This window comes from Nothobranchius furzeri, chromosome 12 (genome assembly GCF_043380555.1).
Source record: "Nothobranchius furzeri strain GRZ-AD chromosome 12, NfurGRZ-RIMD1, whole genome shotgun sequence".
Taxonomy (NCBI): domain Eukaryota; kingdom Metazoa; phylum Chordata; class Actinopteri; order Cyprinodontiformes; family Nothobranchiidae; genus Nothobranchius; species Nothobranchius furzeri.
Genome location: NC_091752.1, coordinates 51,299,672 through 51,317,365, shown reverse-complemented (window position 1 = coordinate 51,317,365; position 17,694 = coordinate 51,299,672). Strand labels below are relative to the sequence as shown.

The window sequence follows — 17,694 nt, the reverse complement described above, 5'->3', positions numbered from 1 at the left end:
GCGGCTTTCGGGACATGATTAAGACACTCGATCCACGTTACTGCTGCTATGTATCTGGTATGTGAGTATGTTTAGAAACAGTCGTGTTTGACATAAATACAAAAGAAAGTCATGTATCGCAATATGTACCGTTACCGCACATTTTTCAAATTATATCGCAAGATAGATTTTAGGCTATATCGCCCACCCCTACTCCAAATCTTGTCGTCTGATGCTGAGCTGTGATGCGACTCACTTCTACTTCCTGAAACAGGTGCACCAGAGCTTTGTTTCCCCAGAGCTCGACTTACAGTTTAAATTTACAGGATTTGATTTTCTAATGATCTAGTGAGAGTGGTACGTGTCTCAGGTGGAGGCTGAACTTTGCGTCTCGTGCTGTGGAGTTTGCCTAGTTTGAGTTGGGACTTCTCCCTGAGCCTGTTCCTGTAATTATGATATTTCAGAGAGCCCGGGGGCCACGGAGCTTCTTCCCGCTCATGCTCTCCCGCTCATTAATGGTTGCCAGCTGAGACCAGTCAGGTCCTCGCTACGCCGAGTGGAAGCTCAGCTGATGGAGCTGCATCAATACCGCAGAGCCTCAGTCGAGATCAAAACGACCAGGTGATCATGACCTCCTGGTTCCACATAGGCAGAAACCTCTTTGTGAACTATAAATCTAGACTTTTGTTCTCTTCTGCCCTTGAGTGAAAGACGTGTAATTAACACTAATTTCTGCTGTGAGCGACCCTTGTTAGGTAGCAGCATATGTTTTAGGAGCTAAGCAGCAATCTGTCTTGATGTCTAATGAGGATCCTCCTGCAGGCTTTACCGACTATGAGGTAAAAATCTGAGCTCCTCCCAGGGGCGAGTCAGCACATTTGTTCAGCATACGGAGGGCAGCAGTGCGAGTGCGGCCAACTGGCTCGTCTGAAAAGATGTACACGACTTAACCAGCATGACTTCAGCATTTTCTGGTCTGACTGTTGTGTGGATTTAAAAGAGTGGCTGCCTTCGTTTAAAAATGCATAAGCAGCAGAGCGCCCGTCCCTTGTTGCTGTTGTTTGTGATGATTTCAGTCTGTTATCTGCTTCAAAATGAACAGTTCAGTGAACACATTATACTCTGAAACATGAAGTTTTATTAAAAATGGCATGTTTTGGCCTCATGGACGTAATTTTCACTTTAGAAGTGAGGGGGACACGGGGGGGTATCTTTACATATGTTCTAATGGGAAACAGGCTTCAACACAAACGGTTGTTTTCCGCTTGGTCCTAGAGCTCAACCAGTGTCAATTTAATATAGCGTAATATTGTTTTTGGATGGTAAAAAGTGCAGGGGTCAAAACTTGACTTTGGAAAAAGTAGGGGGGGGGGGGGCATGTCCCCACACACACACAAAATTACGTCCATATTTGACCTTAATTAGCACCACAACGTACCAGGCTGAACAAATTCACATGGGAATGTGTGGTTTTCTCGTTGGAATTTTGGTGAAACAGGTGGGAAAACTCTTGCCCTCTTTGAAGCTCCATAGCTCCGTCAGGCTTCACACGCGTTCAGAGTTTATCATCAAACGTTCGTCTGACAGCTGATGATGTCACGCTGACTTGAAAAATGTCTAAAATGTTCTAATCTTTAGTGAAGAAACTGTTTTTAGTACATATACAAGCCATACGTTAGAACATAGACAATTTTATCTTCTTCATTCCACCATGTCCATCGTGGCTGCAGGACTGATGGTTCTCTCTCAAATCCCCTAAAAGTGCAGAGAGTTCCCACCCAAGCTTCTATAGCAGGGGTGGGGGATCCTTGTCCCTTTAGGGTTGAAATCCTGCATGTTTTTGTTGTTTCCCTGCTACAACTCACCTGATTTTAACCAGCAGCATAAGCAGTAAGGCCCAGGGTGCTAAACAGGTGATTCAACTACTGAATCAGGAGTAACAACTAAAACGTGCTGGATAGCAGCCCTCGAGGACCAGGGTACCTCACACCTGTGTGACAGAAGTCTGACTGTTTTACCTCAGAACTAGAAGCAAAGGGTTCTCTATGGCTCTACACTGAATATGAAGAAGATATGATAAGCTTAAAGACAGCATGTCTGTGTTCCTGTCTGCTGATTATTAGATTTATTTTATCAGGAAGTCCATCCATCCATTCTCTTCCACTTATCCGGGGGTCGGTTCACGGGGGCAGCAACCAAAACAGTAAGACCCAGACTTCCCTCTCCCCAGCCACTTGGGCCAGCTCTTGCTGGGGAATCCCAAGGCGTTCAGCCGAGAGACATAGTCCCTCCAATGTGTCCTGGGTTGGACGTGCCCAGAAGACCTCACCAGGGAGCCATCCAGGAGCCAACTAGAAGCCCGAGCCACCTCAACCAGCTTCTCTTGATGTGTAGGAGCAGCAGGTCTACTCCAGGCCCCTCCCAGATGACCAAGCATCTCATCCTATCTCTAAGGGAGAGCCCAGTCACGCTGTTGAGAAAACTCATTATCAGCTGCATGCTCCATGGTGATTTTAATGAGCCACTGGCTGCAGTTTTAACGTTTCTGTTTATTTAGTTTTAGTTTATTTTTTTATTTTTTTTTGGGGGGGGGGGGGGGGGTCCTTATACTTCCTAAAAATTCCTTTTATATTCAAGCAATTTATTGTTCAAATGGGCATTTTGTCTCAAATTAGATTTTTAATGAGGTTATAGTTAAAATGTTTGCACCTGGAACATTTTGATGTTGTTTTCTGAAATGTTTCAGCCTGTTTCCGTTGTTCTGGAAGGCTGAAGCATGTTCAGTTCAATTCAATTCAAAAATACTTTATTAATCCCAGAAGGAAATTGATTGGTGTAGTAGCTCAGAATAATAATAATAATAATAATAATAATAATAATAATCAAGTCATCAAAGAGTTAGGTTTAGGGTTCAACATAAAAATAGACATTTCTATTTCCAGTCTAAGTCAGCCATAGCAAAATCTAATTTCCAGAATTGCTAATTTGTTAACTAAAAGGTTAAATTAAGATCTTTAAAACCATTCAGATGACTGACAAAGTGAAGTGACCACGTCGTGACCAGAGGAGAAGCATCCTGAACCGCGTCCAGCATTTGTCCATCCCTCTATATTCATTTCCGGAAGTAAATCATTTTTGTAATCCTAATCTGAATGCTGTGACAGATTAAGAGAGGGAGAGACAGAGAAGCTGCAGCTTCACTAATCTCGCACAGATTCAAAAATGTTGCTTTGCAAAATGTGTCTCTTCTATTGTTCATTCTGATAAAATACATTTAAAGACTCAAGGTAAGTTCATCACTGCACTGATACACATGTGTGTGTACTTTTACTTTTTACTTTTACTTTTCCGTGTAATCACTGATGATTATCATGGATGGGCTAGGAGATTACCGGGGTGGGGGGAGGGGGGTGCAATCCATGAGCATAACTAAGAAATACAAACACATCAAACGGACTGTGTACAGATCAGGCTACACGAGCCAACAGATGAGGAAAAGGTGACAGAATTAGGTTTAAAAGCTGAACTGAATTATTTATCTTACTCAAAAACACTTTAATAATTAACCAGCACTGCTGTCTGATTCTTCGCGTGTTAACATCTCTGGAAAAAAGGCTCAGAAACACATAAGAGCTCCATGTTTTTAAAGCCCTGCTGTCCTCCACCTGACTGAGATCCTGCTGGCGAGGGTCTGATTGTCCAGCTCGCTGAATAACTGGATCAGCACGGTGAAAGTGCTCGTCTGACACACGACCGTTTGTTGTTGTGAACTGAAACGTTACCAGAAGCCATGTTCTGACATTAAAATAGAAATGTGGTGGAACGTGTGTGTGACTGGTTTCAGGTGTGTGTGTTGTTAAAAGGATGGAGCTCGTAACACACAGATGATCACAACTCTGTTTGAATCTTGTGGAAAAAATGACGCTTGGAGATTAAAATATTCATGTATGTGTTCAACAGTGACACTGAGACAGTTTTATTTTACAATTGAAGTCGATAAAATGATTTCAATTACTTCACAGGAGATGTTTGGACCAACGCTTGTCTTCTCTGTCTCCTCTTGGCCCTCAGACTGATTGAGAAGCGGCAGGTGAATGGAGAAACCATCGAGTTATCGGCCGAGGGTCGGCCCGAGCTGGTGGAGGAGAAGGAGCTGCCGGTGGTGGACTGTACTTGCTTCGGCCTGCCCAGACGCTACATCATCGCCATCCTGTCTGGTCTGGGCTTCTGCATCTCATTTGGTATCCGATGCAACCTGGGCGTCGCCATTGTTAGCATGGTCAATGACCACACAGTCTACAAAGGCAACAAGGAAGTACTAGTGGTGAGTCAGGGTCAGTCTGATGTCCGAAGGAGATTTTACGTTTGTTCAATCTGTTGCTCTTCTGTCCAGGCTGCACAGTTCACCTGGGACCCGGAGACAGTAGGGATGATCCACGGCTCCTTCTTCTGGGGATACATAGTCACACAGATCCCAGGAGGCTTTATATGTCAGAAATTTGCTGCCAACAGGTTTGTCTTCATGCACAGAGTGTTGAAAATCTGCAAAAAATATGTTGTTTCTATCTCAATTCTGGTGTGTGTGTGTGTTTGCGTGCGTGCGTGCATGTGTGTGTTACAGAGTGTTTGGCTTTGCCATAGTGGCCACATCCACGCTCAACATGCTGATCCCATCTGCAGCTCGCTGCCATTACAGCTGCGTCATACTAGTGAGGATATGCCAGGGCCTGGTTGAGGTAACGTTAACATGTCCGTGTGAGTGACTTGCACGTGTTACAAAGATTTTCTGACTCGTATTTTAAAAAAGAAGACTTCTATAACCAGACACTGTTCAACAGAAACAAACCAACATTCTACAAGTTGTAAAACTGATTATTATTCCTAATCTCAGAAAACCGATTCGTAGTGGTTGTTGGTAACGTTTTTAACAAGGATCTTGTACAATCTGTTAGCACTCTGACTTCATTTTACAGAGGACTCCCAGCCAACACCACACCAAAATGCAGCTCAAAATCAGGGAAACTGTGTCACCATTTGTGTTTTTGCTAATGTTGAGCAGCTGTGGCAGCCATCTTGAACAGGGTTGACTCCAAACATTACTATTTGCGAATTTCATTCAAATCAATCTTGTGGTCTTACATGTGCACACACACACAAACAATATTATCGTCAACCACTGTCTTGTCTTTAATTATCATGTTTGTTTGTTTTTTCATCCAGGGTGTTTCGTATCCAGCCTGCCACGGGATCTGGGCCAAGTGGGCACCTCCTCTTGAGAGAAGTCGATTAGCCACTACAGCCTTTTGTGGTAAACATTCAGCATGTTGCCCTGATGTGCTACTACACTTCAACGGGACAAAACATGCAAAACTCACCTTATGCCTCCTCCCGTGCTGCCATATAAGTCTCTATTTCCTCTATAAACACTACAAACATTAAAAAAAACTCCCATCTATCCGCTTTCTGTCACTGTTTGGTTTCATGTGCCTAAAACAAGCCGTTTCAAAAAGTCTTCAATTGTGATGTCACAAACGGGGAAATTGGCATTGAATCAGCTTTCATGTGAAAGAGAGCAGCAGCGGCTGGAAGAGTAGCAGCTCCACTACTAGCCCCTCCCAGATATCAGATACATACCTACAGATTTGCACATACATCACCTGATCATGTGGGATCTCCATAGTGGACGTCAGCAATGGATTATGGGGGTATTGAACAGAGGGCAAAAGCGGAAACTGTGATTTGAAGGGTCGACTCTTTTCTAGTTTCTTGGTTTTGAAATTACATTCTACTCTTTTATCAGCAACGAGAACATGATCTGGATCACCATTTCTTCAGTAATATTCTAGCGTTATTGATTTGCAGTTAAGGGGCTGCATAAAATCTCTCTGAGGGTTAAAAATGGGCCACGCAACACACTTTGGACAGCCCTGCTGTACATGGAGGACCCCATGTTTTCTTTGAAATTTAAGAGGAAACCGTCACATTAAAATGATCATTTAATAAGGCATTCTTTCTGGGATGGTCGGTCTGATAAATGATATTATTTGTTGTTTTAGGATCCTATGCAGGGGCAGTGGTGGCTATGCCCTTAGCTGGGATACTGGTGCAGTACACTGGGTGGCCTTCTGTATTTTACGTCTATGGTTAGTACAATTATCTTGTGTTTTATTAAATAAAAGCATCCTAAAACGTTGTTGATGACAGTATCTGAATCAAAACTACATTTTGTTCATAGAATGTGCCTCTTAAGTTGCTAGTCAGTCGATTTTTGTGACTTTCAGCAACCAATGAAGACTTTTGAGAGCCTGCTTTTATCTTGATCTGCTTTGCTCTCCCTTCTTCTCCCAGGCAGCTTCGGGATATTCTGGTACATGTTCTGGATCCTGGTGTCTTATGAGAGCCCTGCAGCCCATCCCACCATCTCACCAGAGGAGAGGAAATACATAGAAGATGCAATCGGAGAATCGGCAGCATTTCTCAACCCCCTCCATGTGAGTTAACGTGTAAAAACCACTGATGGTCTTGTACACATGCAGCGCTCTCTTTAGATTTTTCTCAATAGAGAGCAATGGATGTTTGTTTTGGTGGTTGCAGAAATTCAAAACGCCCTGGAGGCACTTCTTCACCTCCATGCCGGTCTACGCCATCATCGTGGCCAACTTCTGCAGGAGCTGGACCTTCTACCTGCTGCTCATCAGCCAGCCCGCTTACTTTGAAGAAGTGTTTGGCTTTGAGATCAGCAAGGTGAGCTTAACAACACCCCACATTTGACTCATTTAGCCATTTTCACTCATGCAAACGTGCATGAACCTTGTTAAAAAGGTGTTTTGTTTCACTTTTTATTAGTTTCAGATGTTTCTGCAGGAAGTGTGAAGAGATTCTTATACTCCTGCCAGCTTAACCCTAAAACTAAATCCCCTCTCAACAGGGGCGTGTCCAGGGAGTGGCCTGGGGTAGCACATGCCACCCTTGGAATCTGATTGGCCACCCCAGGTGCCACCACACTAATTTACCTTTAAATAGGCTTTTCATTGTCCACAAAAGGCTTGGGGGTAAAAAAAAAAGCATAACCATTGGTGCCACCCATGCACAAAGTTGTGCCTCACCTGGGCCACCCCATTTTAAAAGATCTGGACATGCCACTGCCTCTCAACGTTTCATACTTGTATTTACTGTCCTGCAGAGGTTTGCAAGAAGCTACATGTTATACCAGCATTTTGTTAACAAACTATGACGCTGCACACACCATGGCTTCTTTCAGCTTCACCCTGATGATTCACACTGACTCCAACCACAGTTTTCTTAGAGATTTCTTTATGAGTCATAGGTGGGTTTGGTTTAAATTTAGATAGAATAGGATTTATTTTATTACAGAAGAATTCCATCCACCCATTTTCTTCCACTTGTCCAAGGTCAGGCTGTGGGAGGGAAGCCCTGGCATCCCCTCTGCCCAGAAACATCCATTCCCCAGCTCCGAGCCATTCTCAGGCCACAGAGGGCATAATGAGAGTAAACATGCCTCAAATGAAATCAAATCAACTTTATTTATATAGCACTTTTCATACAAAAAATGCAACTCAAAGTGCTTTACAGATTAAAATGGCCCCATAGATCCCACATTCCCATCCCAGCCCCCCTCCCCAAGTATAAAACAATTAAAAATTACAGTTCCCCTCCCGCACCCAACTTCCAAAGTGGACATACAATCACCCGCACACACACACACACACACACGCACACACACACACACACACACACACACACACACACTCGTGAACACCAGAGGAAACAATAGGCTGAGTTCAGATGGGTCAGGTAATGAACGACACATCATCAGCGAAGCCATCTGCCCTGGCAGCAACAGATCCACGGCAGCAGCCAAGACACCGGCCCATGACGCCCAGTGGCGTAGGGCAGAAACCCCCACCAGTGCCCGGGCACTACCTGGGGAGCGCCCCGGCCGCCGCCGCCCCTGACCACCAGCCCCAAGGCAGAGGGCTCCGCAGAGGAAACACTGGAGGATTTAAGATATATAACATATAAAATAATAAAAGCTAATAATGATAAAAAGTAACTGATAAAAAGTGATTATAAAGATAGTAAAAGAAAACATAATCATATAAAAACACTAAGATGTATATATAATGATAAAAATAATAAAAGAGATAAATATGTATTTATAGATAAATAGTAATCAGTTAAAAGCTAAGCTAAAAAGGTGGGTCTTGAGCCTATTCTTAAAAGCCTGGATGTTCCCTTCGGACCTGAGGTCCTCCGGCAGCCCGTTCCAAAGGCGAGGGTCGTAATACTTGAAGGACGCCTCGCCGTGGGTGTGAGTCTTAACTTTAGGGATAACTAGGAGACGGCTGCCAGAGGAGCGCAGAGACCGCGAGGGTTTAACCAGTAAAAGCAGTTCTGAAAGATAAGAAGGCCCAAGACCATTAAGACACTTAAAAACCATTAAAAGAACCTTAAAATCAATCCTGAAACATACGGGGAGCCAGTGCAGTGATTTTAAAACCGGAGTGATGTGCTCCCGCTTCCTGGTCTTCATCAGGACACGTGCTGCTGAGTTTTGTAAAAGTTGTAAACCTGAGATGCTCTTTTTGGGAAGACCAGAAAGCAGGGCATTGCAGTAATCAATTCTACTGGTTATAAAAGCATGCACTAGCGTCTCCGCATTGGCCCGAGAGAGAATGGGGCGGACTCTGGCGATATTCTTAAGATGGTAAAAACCTATTTTTGTGATGTTTTTAATATGGGGGATAAAAGTCAGCTCAGAGTCGAAAATAACACCCAGATTCTTCACTTGTAGTGATGGATAAAAAGACATTGATTGTAGTTTAGGTAAAAGTTTCTCTCTCTGGGCCTCAGGACCGATGACTAAAACTTCAGTTTTGCCCTGGTTGAGCTGGAGAAAGTTTTCAGTTATCCATGATTTAATATCTAAAATGCAATTAAAAAGTGTTTCCACCTATGACACCTATTCTAAGGAAATTTCAGGGGGGTCCTGGAAATAATTTTAAAAAAATTCCAATAAACTGTTTTACACTTTCAAATATTCAAATCAGTATTCATAATTTACTTCATTCCAGCGTTTTTATTTTACATTTATACATATTTTCTGTTTGCTTTTCCAGGTGGGCGTAGTGTCAGCTCTGCCCCATCTGGTGATGACGATCATCGTGCCTTTTGGAGGCCAGTTGGCCGACTACCTGAGGAGCCACAACCTGATGACCACGACAAACGTCAGGAAAATGATGAACTGTGGAGGTGAGAGCGGAAGCTACACAGTAGAGATTAGGCTTTTGTAGGTTTAGATATAAGTAAATCCCTTTTAAACGTTATAGTAACTAAAGGCTTTTTCTGAGATTATAAAAACACAATATGTCTAAAGAGATGAGCTTTATCTCTAATTTCTGTGATGATCTAAATGTGTAATAGTTTAATTAAAACAAAACAAGGAGCATTCCTGCAAAAACAAATGTTTCTGGGGCCACACGTCTTTGTTGTTATTATTCACATCATTTATTCTGTGACATTTTTCCTCATCACCATCAGCTGGGAGGGTTTAAAGTGCAGCAGCTGCACATAATACAATCATTAATATTTTAGCACAGCCTAAAGGTCAAATCAGCGTGTGCCTAAAACAAAACAAATGTGCCATTTCCAACACATTTATATTGCATCGCCACCTAAAGGAGAGCAGCTGCGTGTTTGATGTTTTTGTTTAATTTTGTAGTTTTCATACATTAGTATAGATTAGTCTCCGTGGTTCAGGTTTTGGGATGGAGGCCACTCTGCTGCTGGTGGTGGGATTCTCTCACACGAAGGGTGTTGCCATCTCCTTCCTGGTCCTCGCTGTGGGATTCAGTGGATTTGCCATCTCAGGTAGGTGACATTAAATATTGTTACTTTATTTTGAAAAGCATTTGTCATTTGACCTTTTAACTCTTAAAGGAGACACGTTGCACCTGCTTTTAACACGTTTATATGATTGCTTTTCATTTTGATGAGGTTCGTCTCTACTACGGCACCACGGTGGTCGTAAAAGTTGATTTAGGTCAGATGCTTCATACATGTTAGGCACTCGTCTAACCTAACACTTTCCTTTGTCTCTAATTAGTTAACTAACCTGCAGGATGGTTTATTATGAATAACTGCCTACTTTAATAGGAGTCTAATGTTGCATAATTACATGCATTAAGCAGCATAATTGACACAAATGTCCACGTAATACATTATTTGTATAAACATCTTAATTTCTCTAACATTAACTCCATATATCTTCAACTTCCTGTGAGTTATTTTCTTTCCAGGGTTATGAAGCTTTTGAGAGTTTGTTTAAAAAAAATCTTTTTCTTTCTTTTTTTATTTGTTTTCCTGTTTATGAGAGTCGGCTAATCTGTAATAGCTAGAATTGTTTACTTTTTTAAATCACACCAAAAACAAATTCAGGTCTCAGGGGGTTAAAGGTGTTTTATTTTGGTATATATTGGGGTTTTTACATAAAATTGCTACTAATGGTACTACTGTTTTAGAGAGTTCCCCGAACAGCCTCTGTTTGGAGAAAGGGAGTTTACATCCTACAATTCAGATGAGCTAATGGCTAACCTGAACACAAGACCAACATGTTTTACTGTCATTTTAAAACAGTTTAAATCTCCAAAATTTTACACGATGTTATTTGATAAACATCCATGCTGCTACAGTTTCTCCTCAGACGCTCTTGAACAAAAGACATTGTGAATATTTTCTCTCATAGGGTATGTTTGGGTAATCTTTGAGGTTGTGTAATTAAAAAAAACTGCTGGATGGAAGTTTGACTAGTTTGACTTATATATTTTTGCTGTCTGTCCTCTTTTCTGATCCCCCAGGAACAAAAGCTAAAGTATAGGGAGCCTAAGTCTCCTCCCTTTCCAGTCGGCTCACGGGTCCCCGGAAGAGCAAAAAAGTGAATGCAAGTCAACGGTGCTAAAAGAGCTGTTTTCTAATCAGGGTCGTGTCCAGGGAGTGGCCTGGGGTAGCACATGCCACCCTTGGAATCCGATTGGCCACCCCAGGTGCCACCACACTGAATTCCCTTTAATTAGGCTTTTCATTGTCCACAAAAGGCTTGGGGTAAATAAAAAAAAGGCATAACCGTTGGTGCTACCCATGCGCAAAGTAGTGCCTCATCTGGGCCACTCCATTTTAAAAGATCTGGATACGCCACTGTTTCTAATCGCTTTGACCCTGGTTCACACATATTTTGTACTGCAATTTAAATGAAAACTAATGATGTGTGTTTCAACTACGCCAGTCACGTACTTCGAGATTTAGCAGCCTGTAAAAGTTTGCAATTAGCATGACTGCAAATCAGACGTCGGTACGTTGCATATATGACGTCACCACATAATCTTCTCTCCCCTAGCATAGCTGCTACTCACCACATGGCCAGATTATTGGTAGTTCTTTCCTCTTGAAAGATGGATTTGAAGTTTGCTGAACTTACAGCCATTTTCCCTCTGTTTTTTTTCCGTGTCTGGTTCGGTGACACATTTGTAGTCCTGGACTTATTTTCACACAAAACCTAAAATAGCATTTCCCCCCGTTCGAAAATAAGCACGTTCTTGGTATCAAATTGTGTCTTTAAAATTCACAGAGATCATATGTGAAATCCATGGCACAAAACAAGCAAGATTAGAAAATAGCGTTGTTAGCCCTATCGACTCGCATTAATTTTTTCGTTCTTCCGGGGATCCATGGTCTGGAAGTAGATAGGCGTGAGCTAGGCTCCCTATAATCAGAAGGTTTGGCAAAAAAAATTTAAAATCACAATTTTTCACGACGAAATTGTGATGACACACTTTTGATTATTTGTTGTTTTTTGCTTTTTGAACTATTTTGTCTCTGAGCCATGAAACTACACTCGCCTTGTGTTAAAATCTTAAAGGACTTGCTATAGCTAATAATAAGCTGTTATATGATCAAATGAGCTAATGCTAACATATTACCACAACTTAATTATGATGTGAGTCACTGTTAATAGGATAAAGCTAAAGATCCTCACATGACACACACACACACACACACACACACACACACACTTCTTTTTAAGGATTCATTCTTAGGTGATCAGGCTCAGAGCGTGTCACGTCTAAAACGGTCCGGGTGGAAACACATCTCTGTTCTCCAAATGTTTTTTTTATGCTTGAAAATTGTAGCACCAGTGCATAAAGTAAAGCATGTGACAGGCATGGGGGAAAAGGGTTTTTTGTTTTTGAAAAATTATTCCATTCTGCGTGTTTTTAATGAAAGAAAGAAAAGTTGATCTTCTGTTTGTTTTTTCTCACAGGGTTTAATGTCAATCACTTGGATATCGCTCCTCGATATGCCAGTATACTGATGGGGATTTCGAACGGAGTGGGAACGTTGTCAGGAATGGTGTGTCCCCTCATAGTGGGAGCCATGACCAAACACAAGGTGATTATTTTACCTGCAGCAGCTGCATCGCTAGAATGAGAGTTGTTTACTTAGAAATAACATCTGAGAGGACCTTTACATGATTTCAGACACGTGAGGAGTGGCAGTACGTCTTCCTCATAGCCTCCCTCGTTCATTACGGAGGAGTCGTTTTCTATGGTAAGACTTCACACGGTTCCATATGGAGAGTTCAGAAGCTCCCACTTAATATTCCTTTAATCATTAGGACTGTTTGCGTCGGGAGAGAAGCAGTGGTGGGCGGACATAGAAGACACGAGTGAGGAGAAGTGTGGTATAATCAATGAGGACGAACTGGCCAACGAGACGGAGGAGTTGTATCGAGGAGGCGGCCAGTATGGGGCCATGAGCCAGGCCATAGTGGGTTCCAATGGAGGAGGCGGAGGAGCAGGATGGGTGACGGACTGGGACAAGTCCGAGGAGTACGTTCAACCACCTGGACGCAACTCTGACATGTATGGAGGAGAGATGGAGAAGACGCTGACGTAGAGGGCTAGTGGGGTCCTCAGTTAAAGATTGTTCTTGGAAAAGGACTGTAGGCGTTAGAGTTGGACATTTTTACAAATGCACATGCCTAGAGTGTGTATCTAACTAGTTCTGTGTGTGTGTGTGTGTGTGTGTGTGTGTGTGTGTGTGTGTGTGTGTGTGTGTGTGTGTGTGTGTGTGTGTGTGTGTGTGTGTGTGTGTGTGTGTGTGTGACAGAAAGTGTGTGTTGGCCTTCTGGTGCTGAAACATTGTGCGATGAGCGTGTTTTGATGAGCTGAGTCCTGCTGTGACCTCTTTATTTTAGTTTTACTCGCAACACAAAACAACACACAGCGCTAATGTGCAGAGGGAATGGCGATGCACTGTTTGATGTTTATTAAACAGGCGAATATGTTGCTGCACATATATTAGATCAGCAAAGAGTTTAAAACAAAACAATGCACAGGAGAACTTTCCCCATGGGTGACGAAGCTTTGCTTTCATTTGTGCAACCTGCAGGATGCAACGTTCACATTTACACACACGCACACACACACACAGCCCCTGATTTGAGTTAAGCGCTTACTTTTTATCTGACGTTAATTTTTGGAAGGCTCTTTATCTGATCCTGCTTGTAAAATAAAGATTGTTGAAATTGTATTTGATTGAAATGATGGTATAACATTGAAATGTGTTGTTTAAACAGTGGGTAAGGAAATGTCTGAGTGTAACGTCTCCATGACATGAATGAATATTCCTATGAATAATTCCCAAGTGTTGTGTCCATGTATCTTTTAATCAAGTTTCTCTTTTTCTCAAATGCTTTGGCTGTTCCGTTGTCGTCCTCGCCCCTCTTGATGAAACGTGTAAAAAAGAGAAAAGATCATATTTAAACACAGATGTGATGTATAAAATGTACATGTGAGATAAATTTGTGTAAAATAAAGTTTTAAGCAATTTAAGATGATCTAAGCACCATCGTGTTATCAGGGTTTATAATTTACAACTTTATAGCGCATTATATTGGTGTTTTACACGAAGAGCACAATGTATTTCTCTCTCTTTCTCTCAGGACAGATGGATACAGGATTATCGCTGCGATATTAGGCAAAGATTAGATGGGAGAGCAGATGCACTCTGTGGGAAGCGTGAGGGAGAAACATGGACGTCAAAGACAAGAGAAGTGGTGATGAAGAGGCAGAGGGTGGGGCGTGAATCCTATTGTCTGTGTTTAAATGTGTGTCTACATACAACAGTGTAGCTTATTATTATTATTATGCATACATGCAATTATTAGGTTTGCTCAAATTTGACTTTTTCCTCTTCAAATGTTGTGAAATTATATTTACATGAAACGGTAAATAAAAACAGTAAGCATTTTCACATCGATTTAGCTACATTATTTTATATCTTACATGTTTAAATTGGCTTGAAATCTTTGGGGCAGTTTTTACTGAAAGTAATAACATCTCATCACATTTGACAGTGGATTTATATGATGCAGTTCCAAAGTGTAGCCACAAGAGGGCAGTAAACGTCGTTCTAAACCATGGCTTTGGCGTTTTCTCCCTGCCAAGTTGCTTTTATTTTGACAGGATTCTTTGATTTTTAACTCCATCATGTTCTCTCTTTTTTTACCTTTAATCTGTCAAACTGTAAACTAAAGCCCTTATATGAAAAATCCAAAACATTTCATTTGTTAAATGCATTAATTTATTCCATGATGTTTTATAGATAATTACTAATACAAAGTATCTCATCGGTTAATAAATGTATGTTATTGAATTATTTTTTTTTGTTTTGCATTTTCAATCCCACAAAAATTCATTTCATTAAATGTTTTTTTATTTCAAACAGATGTATCCATTAGAATTTACTGTCATCATTGATTCAGCAACATTCCTTTATTTGAAAGGAGATAGGCCGAAGTGTAAATTTATATAACCCTACCCTTTCTTACATATCTGTTACTTGTGCGTTATATTGAAATATCACATAAAAAGAGAAAAAGAAAAGAAAAAAACAACAAATCTAAAACAATTACCCCACATCTCTTTCAACTACAATAAGTATGTAGGTATAGGTGGCCTATTGCCCTTTTCCCCAAATACCTTTTTTATTCCACCTCGAACACAGCACTTTTGGCTTTTTGGATATACTTTGAAGGACAATTACTGAAAAAGTACACAGTAAAAGTAGTTCATACTTTGGTACCAGGTAGTACTCGAGGTACTTAGAATGTGTGTATCAAAAAGGCACTTTCAGCAGCTCTGTGTTATCCTGATTTCAGCCCATTCTGTCGCTCATCTCAGCTCTTCTCCAGCAGCGAGACGGTGTTACCATAAAGTACCATGTAAATGCGCACTTCAATTGTAGGTGCGGCTCACTTGACCGCAGTCACTTTGCGCGCCGGTGTTCTGGTCGAGCAAGGACTCTATGGCGTTTAAAGCGTGCCACAACCCGTGCACGCGCATTGGGTCCACAGCGCGCGTGTGAACGGGACTCGCGAGCGCAAATATACATGGCAGCGCGCGTGTGAACGGGACTCGCGAGCAGAAATATACATGGCGAGAGGTCATTTGTGCACTGAGAGGGAGCAAACTGTGTCTGTGAGCGCACAAGGATGTGCACAAGTGACAAACCTGCGTGCGCGCGTTGTCAACGAGCAGACGGCAGAGGAAAACGTGCGCGCGCGGCAGCCTCTGTGCGCGCTCGGCAGCCTCTGTGCGCGCTCGGTTTCTGACTCCTGCTCGCTCGGCTGTAAGGGCTTTTGGCACTCTGGAGGCGTGGCCTGTGGCAGATCTTCTCTGTCCTCTGATTGGTTAGTTTACCCCGCACTTTACCCTCTATTTATATAAAAAAGTCTGATATTCCATAGTTGCTGGCATAGCTCAGCTTGGAGAGCAGGTGAGTCTCGTCCCGGAGGATCCAGGTTTGAGTCCGGGCAAGGACAATGCAAAAGATGTCATGTTAATTTTTCTTAATTTCAGGTGTTTTACAGTTGTGACCGTTCAACTGTCATTAAACGTCCGAAGGTTTGCTGGGCAGTGTTTTAAAAAGTGCACATAAGCTAGATGGTTTTAACCATATAAAATTACATTTTTTGTGATACTGGAAAAATACATACTGAAATAAAACTACTGATTGAAAACTTTATGACTGTGGTTGTACAATATATGACTCACTAATACACTGCAAACTCCCTTAGAGTGGGGCTTCCAGAGAGAGAGAGAGAGAGAGAGAGAGAGAGAGAGAGAGAGAGAGAGAGAGAGAGAGAGAGAGAGAGAGAGAGAGAGAGAGAGAGAGAGAGAGAAGTTCTTGCCTCATTAATGAATTGTTTATTTTTTTCAGTATTTAATTGACAAATTATCCTTTCAAATGATTAATTGATGAGTTACATAATTGTCCATTTAGAATTGTTGAATGGACTGAGTCAAGTTTGGTGCACTTTATATATTTCAAAACATGTTTTTTTTATTTTAATGATGCATATAAATAATTTAAATGTTAATTTAATGAAATATTTCTATTTTTTCATTACCTCACCCTTGTTTTGACAAAAACGGGACCTTGCTGGATAATATCATGGAGAAACTATTTGTTCACAGTACTTGGCTCAGTGAGGATCTGTGTAAAGGAGGAGATACTCAGAAATCTGTCTGCAGATTGTTACAACCCAGACTGGAAGTGGTGGGCTGTAATAAGAAAGGAGACCAAACAGAGGAGTGGGGGTTCAACAACTGATTTATTTAACAAAAGTAAGGATTTACTAAAGCAAGTTAGTGAACAGAAAATGGCCATCTCAAGGTTTTACTCGGATGTCCCTCAGCAGGGTGCAGCACTGTTGAAGGTCATCTGAATGAAAGCTTGATATGCAGTTTCTTTATGAAATGGACAATTATGTAACTCATCAATTAATTATTTGAAAGGATAATTTGTCAATTAAATACTGAAAAAAATAAACAATTCATTAATGAGGCAAGAACTTTTCTCTCTCTCTCTCTCTCTCTCTCTCTCTCTCTCTCTCTCTCTCTCTCTCTCTCTCTCTCTCTCTCTCTCTCTCTCTCTCTCTGGAAGCCCCACTCTAAGGGAGTTTGCAGTGTATTAGTGAGTCATATATTGTACAACCACAGTCATAAAGTTTTCAATCAGTAGTTTTATTTCAGTATGTATTTTTCCAGTATCACAAAAAATGTAATTTTATATGGTTAAAACCATCTAGCTTATGTGCACTTTTTAAAACACTGCCCAGCAAACCTTCGGACGTTTAATGACAGTTGAACGGTCACAACTGTAAAATACCTGAAATTAAGAAAAATTAACATGACATCTTTTGCATTGTCCTTGCCCGGACTCAAACCTGGATCCTCCGGGGCAAGAGTCACCCGCTCTCCCAGCTGAGCTATGCCAGCAACTATGGAATATCAGACTTTTTTATATAAATAGAGGGTAAAGTGCGGGGTAAACTAACCAATCAGAGGACAGAGAAGATCTGCCACAGGCCACGCCTCCAGAGTGCCAAAAGCCCTTACAGCCGAGCGAGCAGGAGTCAGAAACCGAGCGCGCACAGAGGCTGCCGAGCGCGCACAGAGGCTGCCGCGCGCGCACGTTTTCCTCTGCCGTCTGCTCGTTGACAACGCGCGCACGCAGGTTTGTCACTTGTGCACATCCTTGTGCGCTCACAGACACAGTTTGCTCCCTCTCAGTGCACAAATGACCTCTCGCCATGTATATTTTCGCTCGCGAGTCCCGTTCACACGCGCGCGA

At 41.9% G+C, this 17,694-nt stretch overlaps 1 protein-coding gene across 1 annotated transcript in view; it reads left to right on the top strand.

Moving 5' to 3' along the window:
- Positions 1-13,176, top strand: part of slc17a7a (solute carrier family 17 member 7a) — a 19,645-nt gene extending 6,469 nt beyond the window's left edge. Inside the window, exons 2-13 of the mRNA XM_015945877.3 lie at positions 4,051-4,303; positions 4,373-4,491; positions 4,601-4,715; positions 5,200-5,287; positions 6,036-6,122; positions 6,328-6,470; positions 6,574-6,723; positions 9,120-9,252; positions 9,760-9,870; positions 12,317-12,444; positions 12,534-12,603; positions 12,671-13,176. Coding sequence (XP_015801363.3) covers positions 4,051-4,303; positions 4,373-4,491; positions 4,601-4,715; positions 5,200-5,287; positions 6,036-6,122; positions 6,328-6,470; positions 6,574-6,723; positions 9,120-9,252; positions 9,760-9,870; positions 12,317-12,444; positions 12,534-12,603; positions 12,671-12,951 — 1,678 coding nt within the window. The 3' untranslated portion in view covers positions 12,952-13,176. The remainder of the gene's footprint in view (positions 1-4,050; positions 4,304-4,372; positions 4,492-4,600; positions 4,716-5,199; positions 5,288-6,035; positions 6,123-6,327; positions 6,471-6,573; positions 6,724-9,119; positions 9,253-9,759; positions 9,871-12,316; positions 12,445-12,533; positions 12,604-12,670) is intronic.
- Positions 13,177-17,694: the final 4,518 nt, after the last annotated feature.